Source organism: Hyaena hyaena, unplaced genomic scaffold (genome assembly GCF_003009895.1).
Source record: "Hyaena hyaena isolate Hyena2069 unplaced genomic scaffold, ASM300989v1 scaffold_397, whole genome shotgun sequence".
In the NCBI taxonomy this organism is placed as follows: domain Eukaryota; kingdom Metazoa; phylum Chordata; class Mammalia; order Carnivora; family Hyaenidae; genus Hyaena; species Hyaena hyaena.
The window spans coordinates 1,075,943-1,096,143 of NW_024081028.1; the positions used below are offsets into that span (position 1 = coordinate 1,075,943).

Here is a 20,201-nt window from a genome sequence, read left to right on the forward strand (position 1 = left end):
TTGATTCTTGCCACCATTAAATACCAAACAATTTGAACCCACATTACCAAAGAGAAGCCAACCAATGTTAAGTGAAGGTAGAAATGTGTTTCAGGAAGTTCATCTTGCTACATACAGTCTAGAGAATGAACTGAAAAGATAAATACTGGAGACAGGAACATCAATGACAAGATTATTGCTAAGGCCGAGGTGAGGCAGGAGTCAGAAGGAACAAATCTGGGTATGAGCATCTGAGAGATCCTCGTTCCAATGCTGGCTCTACCACTTATTAGCTGTGTAACTGCAAGAAAGTTACTTCCCTTTTCTCAGATTCAGTTTTCCCCAAATGAAGTCATGATTAAATGAAATGGTATATGTTCAGATCCCTAACTAACTGACTGGTATGCATTAGACACTTAAAATAAATGCTAATTCCTTTCACACCATTAAACAACAAAATGGAATCATGTAATGGATATAGAAAGACTAGTCTCAACCTAAGACCATATTTTGTGGGCAATAATATAAATTAAATTTGTGGCTCAGATTGCCACTACCCATTCCGTATACATACTCTCTGCCCTAAGTTTCCAAATATTTGCCCCATATAACTTGGGAATCCTTTTTATGACTACCATCACTTTTAGGATTTAATATAGTTGTACATATATTTCTCACATGTGGATATTATGGACATAGAAGTCTTGACAACATGGAAGAGTCAACCTGAGTTGGCGCCTTGGCAAGTAGTAAATGTCTCCACAGTCAGACAGTTGGCAAGTAGATGGATTGGCCAGGCAGAAATACTTCTGGAAAAAAAAGAAAACAAGAGATACTCTAGGAGACCAGAGGCACCAAGAATTCTAAACAATGTGTCTTCTCCAGGGAAGAAGTCACATCTCTCCTAAAATTCTGGTCCCAGAGCTTAGAAAATTGCTATGCATTTGGTGATCTCAAAATACTGTTGTTGAGAAGGAGAACTGTTAGTTTGAACACATATGTTTATCTCTTCTCTTTCTTGGAGCTTCACAAAAATGACAGCAAGTGAATAAAACCAGAATAAACCCACAAGGATAAAGAGAGTGGGAGAGGAGGCATCAGAGGATAAAAAGATGGAAAGCCAAGTGGAAAAATTAGCAGGGCTGAGAAAGATACATACCAAGTGTCTGCAGAGGTGGTGCTAATGAGAAGCAAGGCACTTCCTGCCACAGAACGCCAGCTAAGCTCAGTACTAGAGGACCCAGAAACCTAGGAAGAAAGACCCAGGGAGAACAATGGGTTGAAGACAAGAGAACTGGATGAAAGTTTCTATGATCCACCAGCCCTTCAAGTCCATCTATAGTCTTGCACCTGTGAGATGACAGACCCTCCCTTGCAGGGGTCTAGAGGGTTAGTCTGCAGAGCAGTTGAACCAGAGAGGAGCCTTACTAGAAGAAAGGAAACTCATTATAGTATATACTGAAAAAGAGAAAACCTACTTCTCTGTCTACTCTGTCCCCATCCCCTAGTCTCCTTATTTGGCAGCTAGGCTCATCCCTCCCTAGGCATGAAAGTAGGGAAATTTTCTCTGGAGAGACTGAAAAGCCTCAGAGACCTAAGTTGTAGCTTCTACAAATGACAAATTCCCTACGTGGATACAGAATTCAAATCGACCTTTTAATACCTGATTCTTCAATGTGAATGGACAAAAAGGATCAGCAAACATTTGATGAAAGCCTCCAAAATAAATGAAGGAGACTAAAACAAAAATAAGGAACTAATACTTGTCTCCCTTCATTTCTGAGATTTCCCTTCTTTTCCTCCTACCTGTTGGCCACTTCTTCTCCATCTCCTTTGCTAAGTCTTGCTCATTTCCTTGACCTTTAAATGCGAGAGTGCTGGGGCGCCTGGGTGGCTCAGTTGGTTAATCATCCCACTTCGGTGTAGTCATGATCTCACAGTTTGTGGGTTCGAGCCCCACATCAGGCTCTGTGCTGACAGTTAGCTCAGAGCCTGGAGGGTGTTTCAGATTCTGTATCTCCCATTCGCTCTGACCCTCTCCTGCTCATGCTGTCTCTTTCTCTCTCAGAAATAAATAAAACATTAAAAAAATGAAAATAAAATAAATAAATGTGAGAGTGCCTGGTCTCAGGGTCTCTTTTCTTCTACATCTACACTCACTCTGTTAGTGATATTATCCAGCCTCATGGCTTTAAATAATGTCTATTTTCTGTTGATTCCCAAATGTATATCTCTAGACCGATCTCTACCCTGACTCCAGACTGTGTATCTATATCTACTCAACTTCTCCACTTGGTGACCTAATAGTCTCCTCAAAACTAATGTTTTCAAAATGTCTTCCTGGTGTTCCCCCTCAAGAATGTGCACCTGCCAAAGTCTTCCTCGTCTTAATTAATGTCAATTTATTAATAAATAAATATTAATAGGGATGCTTGGGTGGCTCAGTTGGTTAAGCGTCCAACTTCAGCTTAGGTCTTGATCTCACAGTTCAGGGTTGGAGCCTGGCATTGGGCTTTATGCTGACAGCTTGGAGTCTGGACGGGGAGGGGCACAGAGAGAAAGGGAGACACAGAATCTGAAGCAGACTCCAGGCTCTGAGCTGTCAGCACAGAGCAAATTTTAATTATATAACACAGTGTTATTAATGATAATCATCATGTTTTACATTAGTTCATTAGACCTTAGTCATCTTATGGCTGAAAGTTTACAACCTCTCCAAATTTCCCTCATCCTCCAGTCCCTCTAGTTTGAAATGTCATCTTTTTCATGAACTAATTTCCAATAGATAGATAGATAAGGGGAGGGGGGTCTTGGATGCTTTATTCAGTAGTAAAAATATAAAGCAAAATTTTAACAAAAAATGTAATATAACTGTATTGGGAAAATGGAAGGAGAGATGGGGATATAGCTAATAGTATTAAAGTAACATCTTCCGCAATAGTCATTAGACAGCTTTAGTGATTAACTGAACACTGTTCTAAGCACATTACCTCAAAATATGGTGGTAAATATCCAAAGAAACACCCAAAAGAGCTGAAAATGATTGCCTTTGGGGTGCAAGACGCTTGAGATGTAGAGGTATGGAACATTTAAACAATGAGCACACACTACTTTAATAATATTTCCACTCTGATTTGATTTTTTTTAAGCATTTATTCATTTTTGAAAGAGACAAAGCGTGAGCAGGGGAGGGGCAGAGAAAGAGGGAGACACAGAATCAGAAGCAGGCTCCAGGCTCTGAGCTGTCACCACAGAGCTGGACGTGGGGCTTGAACCCATGAATTGCAGAGATCACTACCTGAGCCGAAGTTGGACACCCAATCAACTGAGCCACCCAGGTGTCCCTGTTCCAAATTTTCTATAATTATCTTTCATTTTATTACTCTTTATTTTAGTGTTATGCAAATACTGTATGAATACATTACCTTTATTTTAAACATTCTATGAAAATAAGAGTATATATAGAATAAAATGTATAGTTCTCTTCACCTCTTAATTCCCTCATTAAAGGTAATCACTATTAACATTTTATGTGTACATATAATCCCTGACCTGTGGAGTTATTTCCAGAGGGTGTATTATAAGTCCTGGAGGGTAAATGGGTAATGGCTGAAATGTCAGCAATGTTCTGGTCTCTGGGCTGTTGAATGCGATAGGATTATGAGATACAGAGCCCCATGATCCCCTAAAGGAAAGTTTAGATACAACATCTGCTGTAACTCTCTGACATTCCTTGAAACCACATGCATTCCCTTCATGCCTTCACGTAGCCACCAGATGTATGTCTGGCTAATATCTAAAGATCTTTTGTGTTCTCTCCTTCCTTTGATATTCTTTGATACTTCAGTCTAATAAAATATGAAATAAAGGCTATCCACAGGCTGCTGCTGCTGTTTGCTCTCTTGCAGAGGCAACTCTGCACATCCACTCAGTCAAATGTCTGAAAACTTTTTCTTCAATGCACAACTACACTGACCTTTTTCTATGCATTTATAGTTGTGGACTAATAGTTGTGTGTGTGTGTGTGTGTGTGTGTGTGTGTGTGTGTGTGTTTGTTAACAGGAGTGTGGGATTTTACTGAATGCTTTTTCAGCATCTATTGGGAGGGAAAATCATATGACTTTTCTCCTTTATTCTGGTCCATAGGGAATGAAATCAATATACACCTCTTAGTGTTGAATCAGAACCTCATGGAGTCCCCTAATCCATCAACATCATCACTTTTCACTAATTATCCCACTCTCCTCCTGTTCTTTTCACTCTAGATTCCATGGTACATCATTGCAATCACAATATTGTAAATACTCATAATTCTCTTGTCACATTCTCTTCATTACACTCGCTGACAGAACTCTAAATCCTCCTAAACCCAACCAACTGAGTAGTCCATGTCTGTACCTGAGCACCGGGACATGACTGCAGAAACTGGAATTTGTTTTCCAACTGAAATTTCTGACTACAAACCTTAAATGAGACTCAATACAGTCCAGCAATGTTGCTATACTCCCCTGATCGAGTTCTGCTTTCCACTGTCCAATGTGACCTTTTCTTCTCCCTTCAAACTTCCAACATACCTGGTCCCCCTTCAATTTCATATGACTTTCATTTATAATTCATTGAGATTCATCTTCCTCCCACCTAAGCTATCAGCTCTTCTTTTTTTTATAATGTTTGTTTATTTATTCATTTTGAGAGAGTGTGTGTGTTAACATGTATGAATGCGGATGGGGAAGAGAGAATCCCTAGCAGGCTTTGCACAGTCAGTGTGGAGCCTGATGTGGGGCTCAAACTCACAAACTGCAAGACCATGAGCTTAGCCAAAATCAAGAGTCGGAGGCTTACCCAGCTAAGCCACCCAGGCACTCCTCTACCAACTGTTCTGATCTGCATTACAACCCATATTCTTTGCTTTTTCACTTGGGCCTACATTCTTATATCACATCCTTCTGCTTTCCCAAGGATCAAATTCCTTCCTTCTCTCTGCTCTATCATCAATTTCTTCTTCTCTACTGAATCATTTCCATCACCAAATTCACATGCCTTAGGACCTCTCATCTTAAAATGCACCTAAATACAAGCGAAGTTCTCCTTGACAGCATATCTTACTTTAGCTACCATTCCACTTACTCCTGCTTATAACGAAACTTATGGAAAGGTTGTCTATATTTGTTTTCTCTGCTTCTTAACCTTTAATAATAATCCAACCAACCTTTTAACCTCTGCACTCCACTGAAATTACTCTTGTCAAAGCTATCATTGACCTCTAGCTTGTCAAATTCACTTCTCTTTTGTTCTCATCGTAAATGACCTCTATGGAGCTTTCACCATGGTTAATCACTTCCTTCCTGAAACACCTTTTCTTAGCTTGGATAATATACCACTCTCCTCATTTTCTTCTACTTCATTGGCTGATGCTGCTCAGTCTCCTTTGCTTCTTTTTGTTAGGCCAACCTCTAAATCTTGGAGTGACTCAGGATGCCATTCTCTGCCTTCTTGTCTTCTCACTCCTTTGGTGATCTCATCCAGTTCCAGTGGTTTGGTTTTCTTTCTTTACTTTTATTTATTTATTTTTTTAAGTAAGCTCTATACCCAATGTGGAGCTTGAACTTACAACCCCAGACCAAGAGTCGAATGCTCTATCCACTGAGCCAGCCACTCCTCCAGGTGGTTTGGTTTTCAACACCTGATGGCTGAGGAAGATTCTCTCTTTGACTTAGCTTTAGATAGTCTCCTCTGAGTCCTCTTTTGACTAGGCCTCATCCTTGGGCCCTGTTCTCAGCCTGCCTTCTTAGTTTTAGCAAGAATACAGTTAAATCAGTTTAGCGAAAATTCTCCCACCCCTGATACCTGGTCATATCACACTTTTTCTCATATCTCATATCCTTGGTTGTCTTTAAAAGGTAAGAATTCCTGTTAAGCCAGTTTATCAAGAATCCCCCTTGATGTCTCCTCTTAGTAAAATTGACCCCCACACTCTCATTGGCTATAAGTCCCAGGCTGTCTTTGCTGTATTCAAAGTTGAGGTCAGACTCTCTCCCCTGTCTTGAGTAAAATCTGCCTTGCCATCTTTAACAAATGTCCAGTAATCCTCTTTACCTTGGCTTCCAACTTTATATCTTCAGCCCAGACCAGGACTCTAAACTCCAGACTTCAATATACTATTGCCTCTTTGATGGCCCCTCTCAAGTAGCTAATTGGAATTTCAAATTAAACAGATCCAAAATAGAACTTAGAATGTTCCCCTCTCACTTTTTTTTTTCTTAAGTAATCTCTATGCTCCACATGAGACGTGAACTCACAACCCCAAGATCCAGAGTCTCATGCTCTATGACTGAGCGAGCCAGGTCCTCCTTCCCCTCTCATTTTAGTAGAATATCTTCTTTCACCAGACTGGCTAACTAGAAGAGAAGCTAAGCACTAAAGAAGTCTCCAATCTCCTAGCATTCAGTTTTCTTCCTCTCCCTCCAAGCTACTTAACCATAGCTACTGTGATGATTTTAAAGTATAACAATAAATTCTTTGAGGTAGAGTCTACATGCCCTCCCCTTGAATATGAGTGGGTTTGTGACCACTTTGGCCAATAGAATATGGTGGAACTATACTACTTCTAAGGCCATTTAAGCTTCCACTCTGCTCACTGGAACACTGTGTGGGAGTTCTGAGCAGCTATGTCAGAAGTCTGATTATCCTGAGGCCCCCATGTTGGAGAAGCTGTGTGTAGGTGCTCCAGTTAATTGTCCCAGGCTACAAGTACAAAGGTCTTGTGCCATGTGCCAAATATTAAGGATGAGGTCAGGGAAATACAAATCAAAACCACACTGAGATACCACCTCACGCCAGTCAGAGTGGCTAAAATGAGCAAATCAGAGAACTCTAGATGCTGGCAAGGATGTGGAGAAACGGGCACCCTCCTACACTGTTGGTGGGAATGTAAACTGGTACAGCCCCTCTGGAAAACAATGTGGAGTTTCCTCAGGAAACTAACACTAGAACTCCCCTATGACCCAGCAATAGCACTGCTAGGAATTTACCCAAGGGATACAGGAGTGCTGATGCATAGGGGCACATGTACCCCAATGTTCATAGCAGCACTCTCCACAATAGCTAAAACATGGAAAGAGCCTAAGTGTCCATCAACGGACAAATGGATCAAGAAGATGTGGTTTATCTATACCATGGAATACTACATGGCAATGAGAAACAATGAAATCTGGCCTGTGTAGCAACATGGATGGACCTTGAGGGTGTTATGCTGAGCGAAATAAGTCAGGCAGAAAAGGACAAATATCATGTTTGCACGTATAGGAGGATTAGGAGGAACTTGACGGAGGAACAAGGGGGAGAAGAAGGGCGGAAATGGTGGGGGAAAGGGAGAGAGGCAAACCATGAGAGACTCTTGAATGCTGACAAAAACTGAGGACTGATGGATGTGGGGGGGAGGGGGGGATGGGCATGGAGGAGGACACTTGTGGGGATGAGCACTGAGTGTTATGTGGAAACTAATTTGACAATAAACTATTTGTAAAAAAAGAAGAGAGAACACCATGTGAACTGGTAAAGGAATGAAGTGTTAATTCCAATTTTGTAGGTAGCTGTCCTGAGAACAGTGGGTAGCTCAAAGGAGGGCGCCTTCCAGGCTTTAACTCTGACTGGTTTCCATTCTGTGATGTAAAGAAAAAGGCTGGAGAGGAGAGGGTAAGGATGAGAGTCAAGGAGGGTTAAGGAACCATTGTTGGAAATGGAATCTCTTGTTGAAAAAAAAACAAAACAAAACAATAACAAAGAGCTGGCTTGGAATAAACAGTGAGATTTTAAAAAAAAAAAAAAAAAGTGGAAGTAATAATGATAGAATATCCGGTCCTGGAAGAGGGGGGCTATTTAAGATCATTTGCCTTCCTGGAATGCCCTACAAAATAGCATGTTGGCACGTATATACTACTCTTATTAGTAAGAATTGGCTTGCATCCTAATTTTGTTCAGGCCTCTCAGATTCGACTCTGACTAAAGAGGTGGAGTCCGGGAGGTGGCTGTGGCCATGTAAACTAAGAGAAGTGTATTATCTTTCACTTTCTAAACTTCTGGACCTTAACATTGTTTAATTCTCTCTTCCTTTACTTTGCAATCTATCAGTTGATGTGTTCTGTCAGTTTTACCGCTAATAACAATAAACTTACTTTAAACATTTTTAATTGCAAAAAAAAACAAAAAAAACAAAAAAAACAAATATTAAGGATGAGGAAATAAATGAGGCAAGGTTCTTTCCTTCAATATTTCCCACTGGCTACAGCTTCAAGAAGAGAATCTAAGTGTCTTCTCTCTACCATCATCCTCACCATACACATTGCTTCGATATTGTAGGGGCTTTTCTTTCTTCTATTCCTTTTCCTCTTCATGCTCTTCCTCTTCCTCCTTATGTTCTTCCTCATCTTCTTCCTCCACATTTTACATTTTCCCCTGATCTCTTTCTTTTTATTGCCTTCCTTTTCCTCCTTCTCTTTACAACCCTTAGGTCATGTCTTCACTCATCTTTACTTGTAGGAGTGAGATTCAGAACTGGGAAAGGAAAGGAAAACAGACTTATCTGTTGCTACTATAGTTATCTATTGTGGGTATCAAATCACCCCAAAAGTTAATGGCATAATGAAACAACCATTTCATAACAAATGTTGGTGAGGACTTTGTGCACTGTTGTGGGAATGCAAATTGGTGCAGCCACTGTGGAAACCAGTAACGAGGTTCCTCAACAAATTAAAAATAGAAGAATCATATGATCCAGCAAACCCACTTTTGGATATTTACCTGAAGGAAATGAAATGCTAACTCAAAAAGATATATGCACAGATACCTAACATTCATTGCAGCACTATTTACCATCATCAAGACATGGAAGCAATCTAAGTGTCCACTGATGGATGAATGAATAAAGAAAATGTGTTGTATATATATAGAGTGGAATATTATTCAGCCCATAAAAATCTTGCTATTTGCGATAACATAGATGGACCTTGAGTACATTATGCTAAGTGAAATAAGTCAGAAAAACAAATACTGTATGATTTCACTTATATGTGCAATCTAAAACAGACAGACAAAAACAAGAAACTCTAGATACAGAGAATAGATATACTGGTGTTTGCCAGAGGCAAGAGTTGGGAGAGGAGTGTGAAATGGGTAAAGGGGGTCAAAAGGATCAAACTTCCATTTATAAAATAAATAATTCCTGAGGATATAGTGTACAGCATGGCGATTACAGTTAATAATATTATACTGTGTATTTAGGGGCACCTGGGTGGCTCAGTCAGTTGAATGTCTGACTCTTGATTTCGGCTCAGGTCATGATCCCAGGGTCATGAGATCATGGAGCCTGCTTAAGATTCTCTCTCTCTCTCTCTCTCTCTCTCTCTGCTTGTATGCATGTGCTCTCTCTCAAATAAAACAAACAAATAAATAACAAATAACATTATACTGCATATTTGAAAGTTGTTAAGACAGTAGATCTTAAAAGTTCTCACCACAAGAAAAAAAAATTGTAACAATGTGTGGCCATAGATTTTAACTAGACTTATTGTGGTGATTATTTTGCAATATATACAAATATTTAAAAAAATTTTTTTTTGTTTTATTTATTTTTGAGACAGAGACAGAGCACAAGTTGGGGAGGGGCAGAGAGAGAGGGAGACACAGAATCTGAAACAGGCTCCAGGCTCTGAGCTGTCAGCACAGAACTCAATGTGGGGCTCAAACCATGAACCATGAGATCATGACCTAAGCCAAAGTCGGATGCTTAATTGACTGAGACACCTAGGTGCCCCACAATATACACAAATATTAAAAGCATGTTGTAAACCTAAAACGAATATAATGTTCTATGTCAATTCTATCCCAATTAAAAAAAAAAAAAGACAACCATTTTATTATGCTCATGAATTCTGTGGGTCAAGAATTCAGAAAAATAATAGTGGAGGGCCCCTGGCTGGCTCAGTCAGTATAGCATGCAACTCTTGATCTCAGAGTCATGAGTTCAAGCCCCACATTGGACACAAAATTTATTTTATGAAAAAAGATATAATAGTGGAAATAGCTGTCTCTATTCTGTAACATCTGGAGCCTCATCTATCAAGACTCAAATAGATAGGAGTGACTCAAATGGCTAGTAGCTGGAATCATCTGGAGGCTTTTTTACTTATATGTCTGGCACTTCAGCAGAAATAGCTGGAAAGCTGGTGTTAGCTGGGACAGTCAACTGGAACACCTACACATGGCCTCTCCAACATGATGGCCTCAGGGTAGTCAGACTTCTTGTATAGCAGCTCAAGGTACAAACTGCATGACCTCTTATGACCTAACTATGGAAGCCACATAGCATCAATTCTGCAATTCTCTGTTGGTCAAAGTGGTCACAAGCCCACTAATATTCAAAGGGAGGGGACACAGACTCCACCTCTTAATGGGTGAAAGGTCAAAGCATTTGTGGCCATGTTTTAAATCCACAAGTTCTCAGCTCAAATGTCACTATATCAGAGAGGCTATCATTTCCTCCTTTCTCTAAAATGATCCCCCCCTAGGTACTCTATCTCATTTTCTTTATTTATTCTAAAACTCTCTTAATGATTTGTAATTATCTTATTCTTTTGGTTTATTTTCTTTTTATTGTTAGTCTCACTTCTAGACTATGAGCTGCATGAGGAGAGGAACCCCGCCATTCTGGCTCATCCTTGTGTCCCCATTACCTAGCCTACCTAGGGTTTGGCACGTGGCAAATAATAAATAGTTGCTGAAAAACTCAGTAACATGTAAGTTGGGGCACTTGGGTGGCTGAGTCAGTTAAGTGTCCAACTTCAGCTCAGGTCATGATCTCATAGTTCATGAGTTTGAGCCCTGCATCGGTCTCTGCACTGACAGTACAGAGCCTGCTTTGGATTCTCTTTCTCCCCCTCTCTCTCTGTGCTTCCCCAGACTCATGCTTTCTCTCTCTCTCAAAATAAATAAATAAGGAAGCTTAAAAAAAACCTCAGTAACGTATAAGTCAATGAAATTTTCATAGTAACTTAATAGACTCTAAAGAAACACAAAAGTCATCTGATCTTAACTTTTCATCATTTAAAACTTGCTTCAATACTCTCAGAGCCTGGAGCTCACTACTTCCTGAAAAACCCTCCCTTTGGATAAGTCTAGGCATTAGAAAAGTCTTTTTTAGATTAACAATTTTTGGGGTGCCTGGATGGCTCAGTCAGTTGAGCGCCCAACTTCAGCTGGGGTTATGGTGTTGCAGTTTGGGGATTCCAGACCCACATCAGGCTCTGAGCTGATAACTCAGAGCCTGGAGACTGCTTCGGATTCTGTGTCTCCCTCTCTCTCAGCCCCTCCCCCACTCATGCTCTGCCTCTCTCTGTCTCAAAAATAAATAAATTATAAAAAATTTTAAAAATAGGGGCGCCTGGGTGGCTTAGTCGGTTAAGCGTCCGACTTTCGCTTAGGTCATGATCTCGTGGTTCGTGGGTTCGAGCCCCGCGTCGGGCTCTGTGCTGACTGCCAGCTCAGAGCCTGGAGCCTGTTTCAGTCTGTGACTCCCTCTCTCTCTGATCCTCCCCTGCTCACGCTGTCTCTCTCTCTCCTAGAAATAAATAAAAACATTTTTAAAAAAAATTTTAAAAATAAAAATAAATAAAAAGGACAGAAGATTTGAATTAACATTTCTCCAAAGAAGTTATACAAATGGCCAATAAACACATAAGTAGATGCTCAATGCCATCACCCCTTAGGGAAATGCAAACCAAATACACAATGAGATACCACTTTCTACCCACAAGGATATGTATAATTTTTTAAATATGAAAATAACAAATATTGGCAAGAATGTGGAGAAATTAGAGCCCTCACTTATTGCTGATGGGAATAGAAAATAGTGTAGCCACTGTGGAAAACATTTCCTCAAATAGTTAAATATACAGTTACCATATAACCCAGCAATTCTACTCCCAGAAGAATTGAAAACTTACATATTTACACAAAACTTATATGTATCCATATAAGAACTTGTAACAGGTGTTCACAGAAGCATTATTATAGCCAAAAAATGAAAACAATCCAAATGTCCATCAACTGATGAATGGATCGACAAAATACGGTGCATACATACAATGGAATATTAATCAGCTTTAAAAGCAGTGAAGTATTTTTTAATGCCAAGATAAGAAACAATTTATTATAAAGAGAAGAAAAATTTCCCATCCAAAATACAGAAATCTTTCCAACTTTGCCACAATCAATATACATGAACTGTACAAATTTATACCACTTCATAATTTACCAAATAAAAGATGACTAACAGTTCACAAAGTAGATAGTGGTTTGTGGAAAAGACCATTACCCAATTAAGTACAAGGAAAGTTACAAACCTGACCTCCACTTTCTAAAAATAAGAAGTTTACTCAGTCTTAGAAAACTACAAGCTAGCAAATGTACAGAGAACTGGCTGGTGCTACACCACAGTCGAGACGGTGTCTTTTTAAGGGTCTTTTTAAAGCCTGCTGCCATGGCAGATTCTAGTCGCTTGTTACTCTCAAGGCCAAAAACACAATACAACTTCTGACCATTTCCCCAGGTCATGCTTACTAGGTTTGTCTTATGTACATTTATACACATCTAGGTACTGAGTAAAAGTCTTGCCAAAATTTCCAGTACGACCATGCTTAAAATGTTGTTTTCGGATGCTCAGCATGAAGGTCAGCCCGATCCAGGGCTTCTCAGCCAAGTGGGACTGCTACAAGAAAAGGTGGAAGAAACAGCCCACCATCCATGCACCTGAGCCTTGCCTCATTCTGCCACATCCGTGCAGCTCAGCATATCTCTTGGAAGCTGTTATGCTGCAGTACCGATGCTAATAAGCGAGCAGTTTATGTGGGGGAAAAAAGTTGAACTTTCCTATTGAGCTGCCAAAAAAGCTAACAAAAAAGTTGAGCTGCCAATTTTCAAGTGTAATTGTGCAAAATCTGCTGCAGAGAAAGGTTCTTTGAAATACAGGTTTGCCTTAAAAGCAATGAAGTACTGATACATGGATAAACCTTGAAAACACTATGGTATGTGAAAGAAACTAGATTCAAAAACGCACATATTGTGTGGTTCCATTTATATGCAATGTCCAGAACAGGTAAATACATAGACAGGAAGTAAATTAGTGGTTTCCAGGGGCTGAGAAGAGGAAGGAAGGGGGAGTGACTCCTAACAGATACAGGGTTTCTTTTTGGATGATGAAAATGTGCTGGAATTAGTGGGGATGATTGCACAACCTTGTGAATACACTAAAAACCACTGAAATTTACACTGTAATATGGCAAATTTTATAGTATGCGAATTTTATCCCAGTAAAAAAAAAATGCAAAAGGCTGCCAGTGGAGTAGGAGCAGGTGGGCAGAAATTCCATTTGGATGCCAGGTGGTGTCTCTTGGCAAGCAGTGTCCGGTGCAGGGTCCTCTCCTCCTCAGCCAAGTGGCTCCACTTCAGTCCCACTTGAGATTTTTGTTTGAATAAGGGGTTCCCCAGCTTAAAAAAAAAAAAAAAGAGTGAAAGCCCTTGATCAATTGCCAAGAAGCTCCTCCCCAACTTCTAAGTTCCAGACTTGCCGAATGTTTCTGCGAGGAAAGCCAGGAATCAAAACATCAAAAGCGAGCAGGGGCCCAGACAAGGGTTGGAGTGTCAGAAACAGCACTGTGGGCTGGGGTCCTGCCTTCTGGTACAGTGTCCACTAGGGAGGCTCCCTCTGGCTCTATGTGGTCTCAGGGGAGCATTGACACATTTGAGAGGTTTGGTCCCATTCATAAGCCTTGAGTGAGTGTGTTCTGGCTCTCACCCCCGGATGGGTGAGCCAAGTCCCTGTCCTCTGGGGGCTCACATACAGGATGTGTTAACATACTATCAGTCCCTGACAGTTCTGCTCCCCTCTATTGGACTGAGCTGAGATCTTGGGTTCTCTGTCTCTCAAAGGATAGCAAGAGAGTGGCAGAGAAGCAGCTTTTAGCTGAGCAGGGGTTGGGCGCTAGGGAAGGAGGGAAGGGAGGAAAACATTGGTGACTACTGGGTACTTACTCTGTGCCAGACACACAGGAACATGCACATATATGATTTAACTTCCTCCTTACTGACTCCTTTAGCAGTAGGTGACGGGACTTGTCCCAGGTACTTGGAGCTAGTATGTTGTTGAACTGAGATTTGAACTCAGAGTCATCAGATTTGAAAATCTGTGCTCTGAAGAAGCTGGAAGGTCACTCAGAGTTTTTCATCGAGGCCCCTCCATTGGAATTTCTAGTTCCTGATGTTTATACATTACTTGGTCATTCATTCATTCACCCCATAAATTTCCCTGAGCAGGCACTTGGTGCCAGATAATGTGTTAGGCAACAGAAACACAAACATGAATACCCAAATAAGGCATAAGCCCTGACTTCAAGGATTTATAATAATGGGAGCTAAGCCTGGACTGAACATAAGACCAGCGGCTCAATTAATTATACCACCAAGGGAGAGCCTGTGGTGGTTAGGCCAGATGGCAAGTTTCTTTGTTTTGTTTTTAAAATATTTATTTATTTACTATTTTACTTATTGAGAGAGAGAGAGAGAGAGAGAGAATCTGAAGCCCGACACGATCCCTTGAACCGTGAGACCATGACCTGAGCCAAAATCAAGAGTCAGACACTTAACTGACTGAGCCACCCAGGTGCCCCGCAAGTGGTTTTAATATAAGAATGAGAATTCAAGGTTTGGGGTAATGGGGGCAAATATATTACTAATTCTCTACCCACCCCCCACCGTGTCCTGTGTGAGGTGCGGGAGAATGAGCAACCACCATCAGAAAGAGCTGAGAGGGAAGTGGTATTTTGGGGCCTGGCTTCTTCTCAGCCACAGCAGGAAGTGGAGGAAGGGCTTGCTGAACAGGCCAAGGCTCAGGGGAGTTACTGACTACAGGCCTTTGGTGTGGGAGGGCTCAGTCAGAAGGGTCTTGGGAAAGGGGCCAGTGGGTGCTAGAGTGACTTTGAAAATGAGAATGTAGATGATCAGAGTGGTCAAGAATGACAGACTGAGACACAGGGATTGAGGTTCTGCAGTTCCAACCAAAACTACAGGGTCAATACATTTCATACTTAGGTTTCTAAGGCTATTTTCGGTACAGGAAACAAGCTATATTGTCTTTGCTCAGGGTACCAAATAGAATGTGGGGGAAATTTGTTAGGAAGTGCAAGAGGGAAAGTCAGCTTCAACTCAAGCTGGAAGCCACCACCACTGTTTAAACTGTGGGATGAATTTAGCCTGGAGTGGAGAAGGGAGGTGGCTATTAGCTTTAACTCAAAGATTGACCTCTAGTCGGCTTTTCTTACTCTCTTAGCTGCAAACCAGGCTGCTCATTTAGTGAATACTTCCTCCTTTTCAAACTTGCTGTCCCCTATTATTGTTTCCATTTAATATCTGGTTTAGCAGAGAGGTAGCATGATGCTATGGAAAGAAACTGGAATGCGTACACTATCAGCTATTCAGCTATTGTAAAGTCCCACTTCCACAGCCTGTCAGGAATGGAACCAGCTAGAGCTGGAATGCAGAATTTAGAATTCCAATTTTTCCATCCATCACTACCACATCATATAACGCAGAGACTGACTTCCTTAGCTTCCCTGAGCTTCAGTTTCCTCATCTGTACAACTACCTTCCTTAAAAATACCTACTTTAAAGGTGGTTGTGAAGATTAAATGATACGTGAAGTCCATAATACAGTGCCTGGCCATGGTGTGCCCCTAACATTTTTAATCATTACATGCAATGATTACCTGGTTGTCTGGGTGCACATGGTAGGTGCTCAGATGAATATCTCATTTTACATGTTATGGGCTGACTCAAGTTCCCCTCAAAATTCATATGTTGAAATCCTTGCCCCCACTGTCTCAGAATGTGACTATTTGGAGAAAAGGTCTCTAAAGTGGTAATTAAGTTAAAACGAAGTCTTTAAATTGGACCCTTATCCAGCACAACTGGTGCCCTTATAGTAAGAAGGCATTTTGACATAGACACGTCTTCATGTGAAGACAACGAGAAAAGGCTTGTCCAACAAGCAAGAAAAGAGATCTCAGAAGAAACCAACCCTTGATCCTGGATGTCCAGCCTCCACAACTGGGAGAAAATTAATTTCTGTTGTTTAAACCACTCAGTCTGTGGTATTTTGTGATGGCAGCCCTAGCAAGCTAAGACGGCACATACGTGTTGCATCTCTTTACCAGGCGAGCAGAAGGCTCCCTCATTCCGCTGACGAGAAACTGCTTTTTTTTTAAATATTTTTTTTAATTTATTTCTAAGAGAGAGAGAGAGAGAGAGACAGCATGAGCAGGGGAGGGTCAGAGAGAGAGGAAGATACAGACTCTGAAATAGGCTCCAGGCTCTGAGCTGGCAGTCAGCACAGAGCCCGACGCGGGGCTCGAACCCACGAACCGCGAGATCATGACCTAAGCGAAAGTCGGACGCTTAACCGACTAAGCCACCCAGGCGCCCCGAGAAACTGCTTCTTGGCCTGTAGTGCTGTGCTCTCAAACTCCAAGTTCCAGCTAAAGGCCCCAAAGGCGCTGGTCCTGCCGGGCTGGCCATGTTGCCCCGGACTCGGTGTAGCTCCTTTGGCTCTTGGCTGCTAAGAGGAAATCAACGGAGAAAGCAAGACTTGCCTTTCTGAAGTGACTGGTGACTTGCTGACCAGAGGTGCTTGTGGTGAATGAGAATGCATCATGCATCGTGGCCCATTCCCGGGTGCTTTCGGGCTGCATGGGGAGGGAAGGGCAACCGGGAGTGAGATTAGGATGAAGCAGTGGAGGAAAAGTACTGCATCTGTGTTGACCCTGGTGGTGTTCTCTGTCCCAGGACGGTGGAGAAAGAGGAGACAGAGGAGAGAGAAGGGGTCCGAGGGGAGAGGAAGGAGTAGAGGTGCCTGGCGTGACTCATAGGACACTTTCCACCCACAGAAGTGGAGAACTGTGTCTGTGTATCCGCGGGCTCTGGGATCCCGGTCTTTTGCGGGGCACTGTTTGCCGGGTGGCTCTGGGACCACCGCGCGAAGCCCCCCACAGCCTTTTGCCCGCCTGGCAGCGTGGACTACAGGGCAGTGCGGGCGGGCGCGCGCGCATCCGACACGTCCTCGGGGCACTGCCCCCTCCGGGCGCGCGCCCGCCCCCGCCCCCCCCGTTCCCGCCCCCCCCGCCGGGCTCGCTGGACCCGGCGCCCGGGGCCGCGCACGCCCCCTCCGCGAGCCCGGACCCTGGGCCGCGCGCGCCCCGCGCCCCCTCCCCGCCCGCCGGGCGCGCGCGTTGGCTCCCGCTCCCGCTCCCGCTCCCGCTGGCAGCGGCGGCGGCGGCGGCGGGGATTGTTTTTGTTGTCGCTGAGGCAGGAAGAGCCGCGGGAGCCGGGTCCCTGTCCCCGGGCCGGGCGCCGCCGCCGCCCCCTGCCCAGCGCCCGCGCCTCCGCGGCGCCCCCCCAGCGCCAATATTCCGGAGATCAAGCGTTACGCGGCGGCGGCGGCGGCGGCGGGGCCCGGAGCGGGAGGCGCCGGGGACCGGGCCGAGGCGGCCCCCGCCGCCGCCATGGAGGCGCTGGGACCCGGTGAGGAGCGCGCTCGGGCCGGGGTCGGGTCGCGGCCCCGGGACTGGTGGGCGGACGGACGGGTGGGAGGGCCCGTCGCTCCGCGTGTCCCCCATCGGCCCTTGCTTACCTGGGTTCGGGCCGTCAGGCGTGGGGGCAGGGGATCCGTGCCCCACAGCACAAGGCAGAGGGAGCTGACCCGGGCCTCGGGGGGCGGAGGCCGCGCCCCAGCCTGGAGAGACGAGCCAGCTCTCGAGGTCTAAGGGAGGCAGGCAGGCCCAGGATGGATATCCGGGTCCCCAGGTAGAGTGGAGACCTAACCCAACCTCGTGGGAGTGGTCTGCGCTCCAGGGTTGAGGCAGTCCAGTTTGGGCCTCAGAAGGAATGATCTGTGCCAGGTGCTCAGCTGAGGCCTGGCCTGAACTGGACCGGGAGGGACCCCCTTGAACTGCCAGGGGTATTCTTAGCATGGGGCCACACCCGTGGGTTTGTTTGCCCTGGTAGACAGTCCAGAGCCCTCAGACAAGGAAGAAGAACTTCGCCCAAACACTTCTTATGACCCCGAAAGGCCAAGGGGCAAAGTACCCTCCCTTTCTCCTAGGCTCTGAAGTCTTGGGAAATATGGTCTTATGCCTCTGTTACTCTGTGCGACAGTCCCGGAGTGATCAGGGCTAGCATTTTAGTGACAGGCGAGTTACCAGCGAGCCCGTTCTAGCATAAGCTTTAGTGCCCTGAGTTCTCTTCTAACCGGGTTATAGGTGGTTGTGAGGCTCAAATGAAGGGGAAAGTGCTTTGGAAACTGTAATTCCCCATCTTGATGAATGACCTCAGTTTATCTCCCCCAGTTGGCCCAAACTGAAGGAACCGTTCCAGGTTCTAACAAATGTGCCGCAGACTGGGAACCTGGTGCTCCCACCTCAAGCGACAACAGGTTTCTAATGCCGCGGATAAGTAGGGCAGGGTTTAGAGGCTGTGATAGAATTCATTTTAATATCAAACCCTATCTACATAGTAGATTTAATTGTAGGCAATTTCATTTTTTTTAGTGCATAGAAAATTCACTTTGCCTTTTGAGTTTGGAAACTTGGCAGGTTTGTTTACTTAGAACCTGTTTACATAGCTGAATGACTAACCCCTACCTTAATTGGCTGCTTACAGTATTTTTTTAAAGGCCCCCATAATCAAATTTCATATGCCTTTTAAAAATAAATTGGTTTTGTGGCATTAATATTATTTTGATAAACCTCAATCTGAGTATTACGCTGGGTTCCTTCAGCTATGTCCCCGGGCTAAAAGCATGATCATGTCTTTAGAAATGTAACAGACTTCTGTTCAAATCCAATCTAGTAACTTAATAGTTGTATAACCTTGGGCAAAATACTTAATTCCTTTGAACTTTCATTTCCTCATCTATAAAATGAGGGTAATAATAATTATGTGCTGCAAGATTGTTGTGAGAATGAAATGAGATAATGTATGTGAGCAATCTTATTGTGGAGACTAATGCATTGTAGATATTCCACAAATGTTTCTTCTTCCCTCCAGGTTAGTAATTCATAATTGAAACAACTGTTGCATTTTATGAGCTGATGCTGGAAGAGACTATGTAACTGTGTACAAACTGAATTTCATGGAAAAGATCAACCCAGTAGAGTTAGGAATGGTCTAGGGACTTTGTTTCTTTGCTTGGTTTTAGCTTTTGCAGATTTGAAGACCTAGTTCACTCAGGATTGTGGAAAGTTCTCAACAATCACATTTTAAAGATAAAAATGAATACATTAAAATGTCACTTAGATCTTTCCTATTGACTGGAATATTTTCTTGTCTGCTGTCTAGCACACTCCTTTTCTGGTGTCACAGTATCTTGGAAACCCAATTAATAATAAGCTGCTTGCTGAGCATAGAATTGGAGCAAAGGGAGTTGATAGTCTTGTGGGATATTTTATCCAGGCTCTTTTAGGACCAAGAGAAGCATTTCAGAGTTGTTGAAACACCCCAGTCTAGTGCTTTCTGCCCTCCTCACTTGAAAATCACTGAAGCATTCTTAATCTTACTGTGCTCTCCCTTGACCCCATTTTGGTTTCTGGCAATAATAACTTAGAAATATATTCAGTCAGATTACCATTTATTTTGGCTATAATAATAATGTTTATTTTTACAGTGCTTTACAGTTTGGAAGCTGCTTTCATAATCTCTTTGCTCATTTTTGATCCTCTGAGAGGTAGGAGAGGCAGGCATTAGCCCCATTTTACAGATGAGTAAAGAGATTCAGAGAGCTTAAGTGACTTCATCAAGGTCTTAAGGCTGAGAGGTGAAATGCCGATGAGTCTGGGTCATCCGACTTCTAGTCTATTGCTCTCTTCTTCTTCATTTTAAAAAAAAAAATTTAATGTTTATCAATTTTTGAGAGAGAAAGAGAGACAGAGTGAGCAGAAGAGGGTTAGAGAGAGAGGGAGACACAGAATCCAAAGCAGGCTCTAGGCTCTGAGCTGTCAGCACAGAGCCCGACATGAGGCTCAAACCCTCCGACTGTGAGATCATGACCTGAGTTGAAGTCCGACACTTAACCCACTAACCCACAGGGCAGGTGCCCTGCCCTCTTCTTCATTTAAGGCTGA

General features: G+C 43.1%; 1 protein-coding gene and 1 long non-coding RNA gene across 2 annotated transcripts in view; one reads left to right on the plus strand and one right to left on the minus strand.

Moving 5' to 3' along the window:
- Nucleotides 1–12,152: 12,152 nt before the first annotated feature.
- Nucleotides 12,153–16,283, minus strand: LOC120244903. Its single transcript, XR_005531663.1, has 2 exons — nt 16,222–16,283; nt 12,153–13,521 (listed from the first exon to the last, which is right to left on the minus strand). It is a non-coding gene; the product is annotated as an uncharacterized LOC120244903 (long non-coding RNA).
- Nucleotides 16,284–17,318: 1,035 nt separating this feature from the next.
- Nucleotides 17,319–20,201, plus strand: part of AGO4 (argonaute RISC component 4) — a 40,138-nt gene continuing 37,255 nt past the window's right edge. Inside the window, exon 1 of the mRNA XM_039251685.1 lies at nt 17,319–17,604. Coding sequence (XP_039107616.1) covers nt 17,586–17,604 — 19 coding nt within the window. The 5' untranslated portion in view covers nt 17,319–17,585. The remainder of the gene's footprint in view (nt 17,605–20,201) is intronic.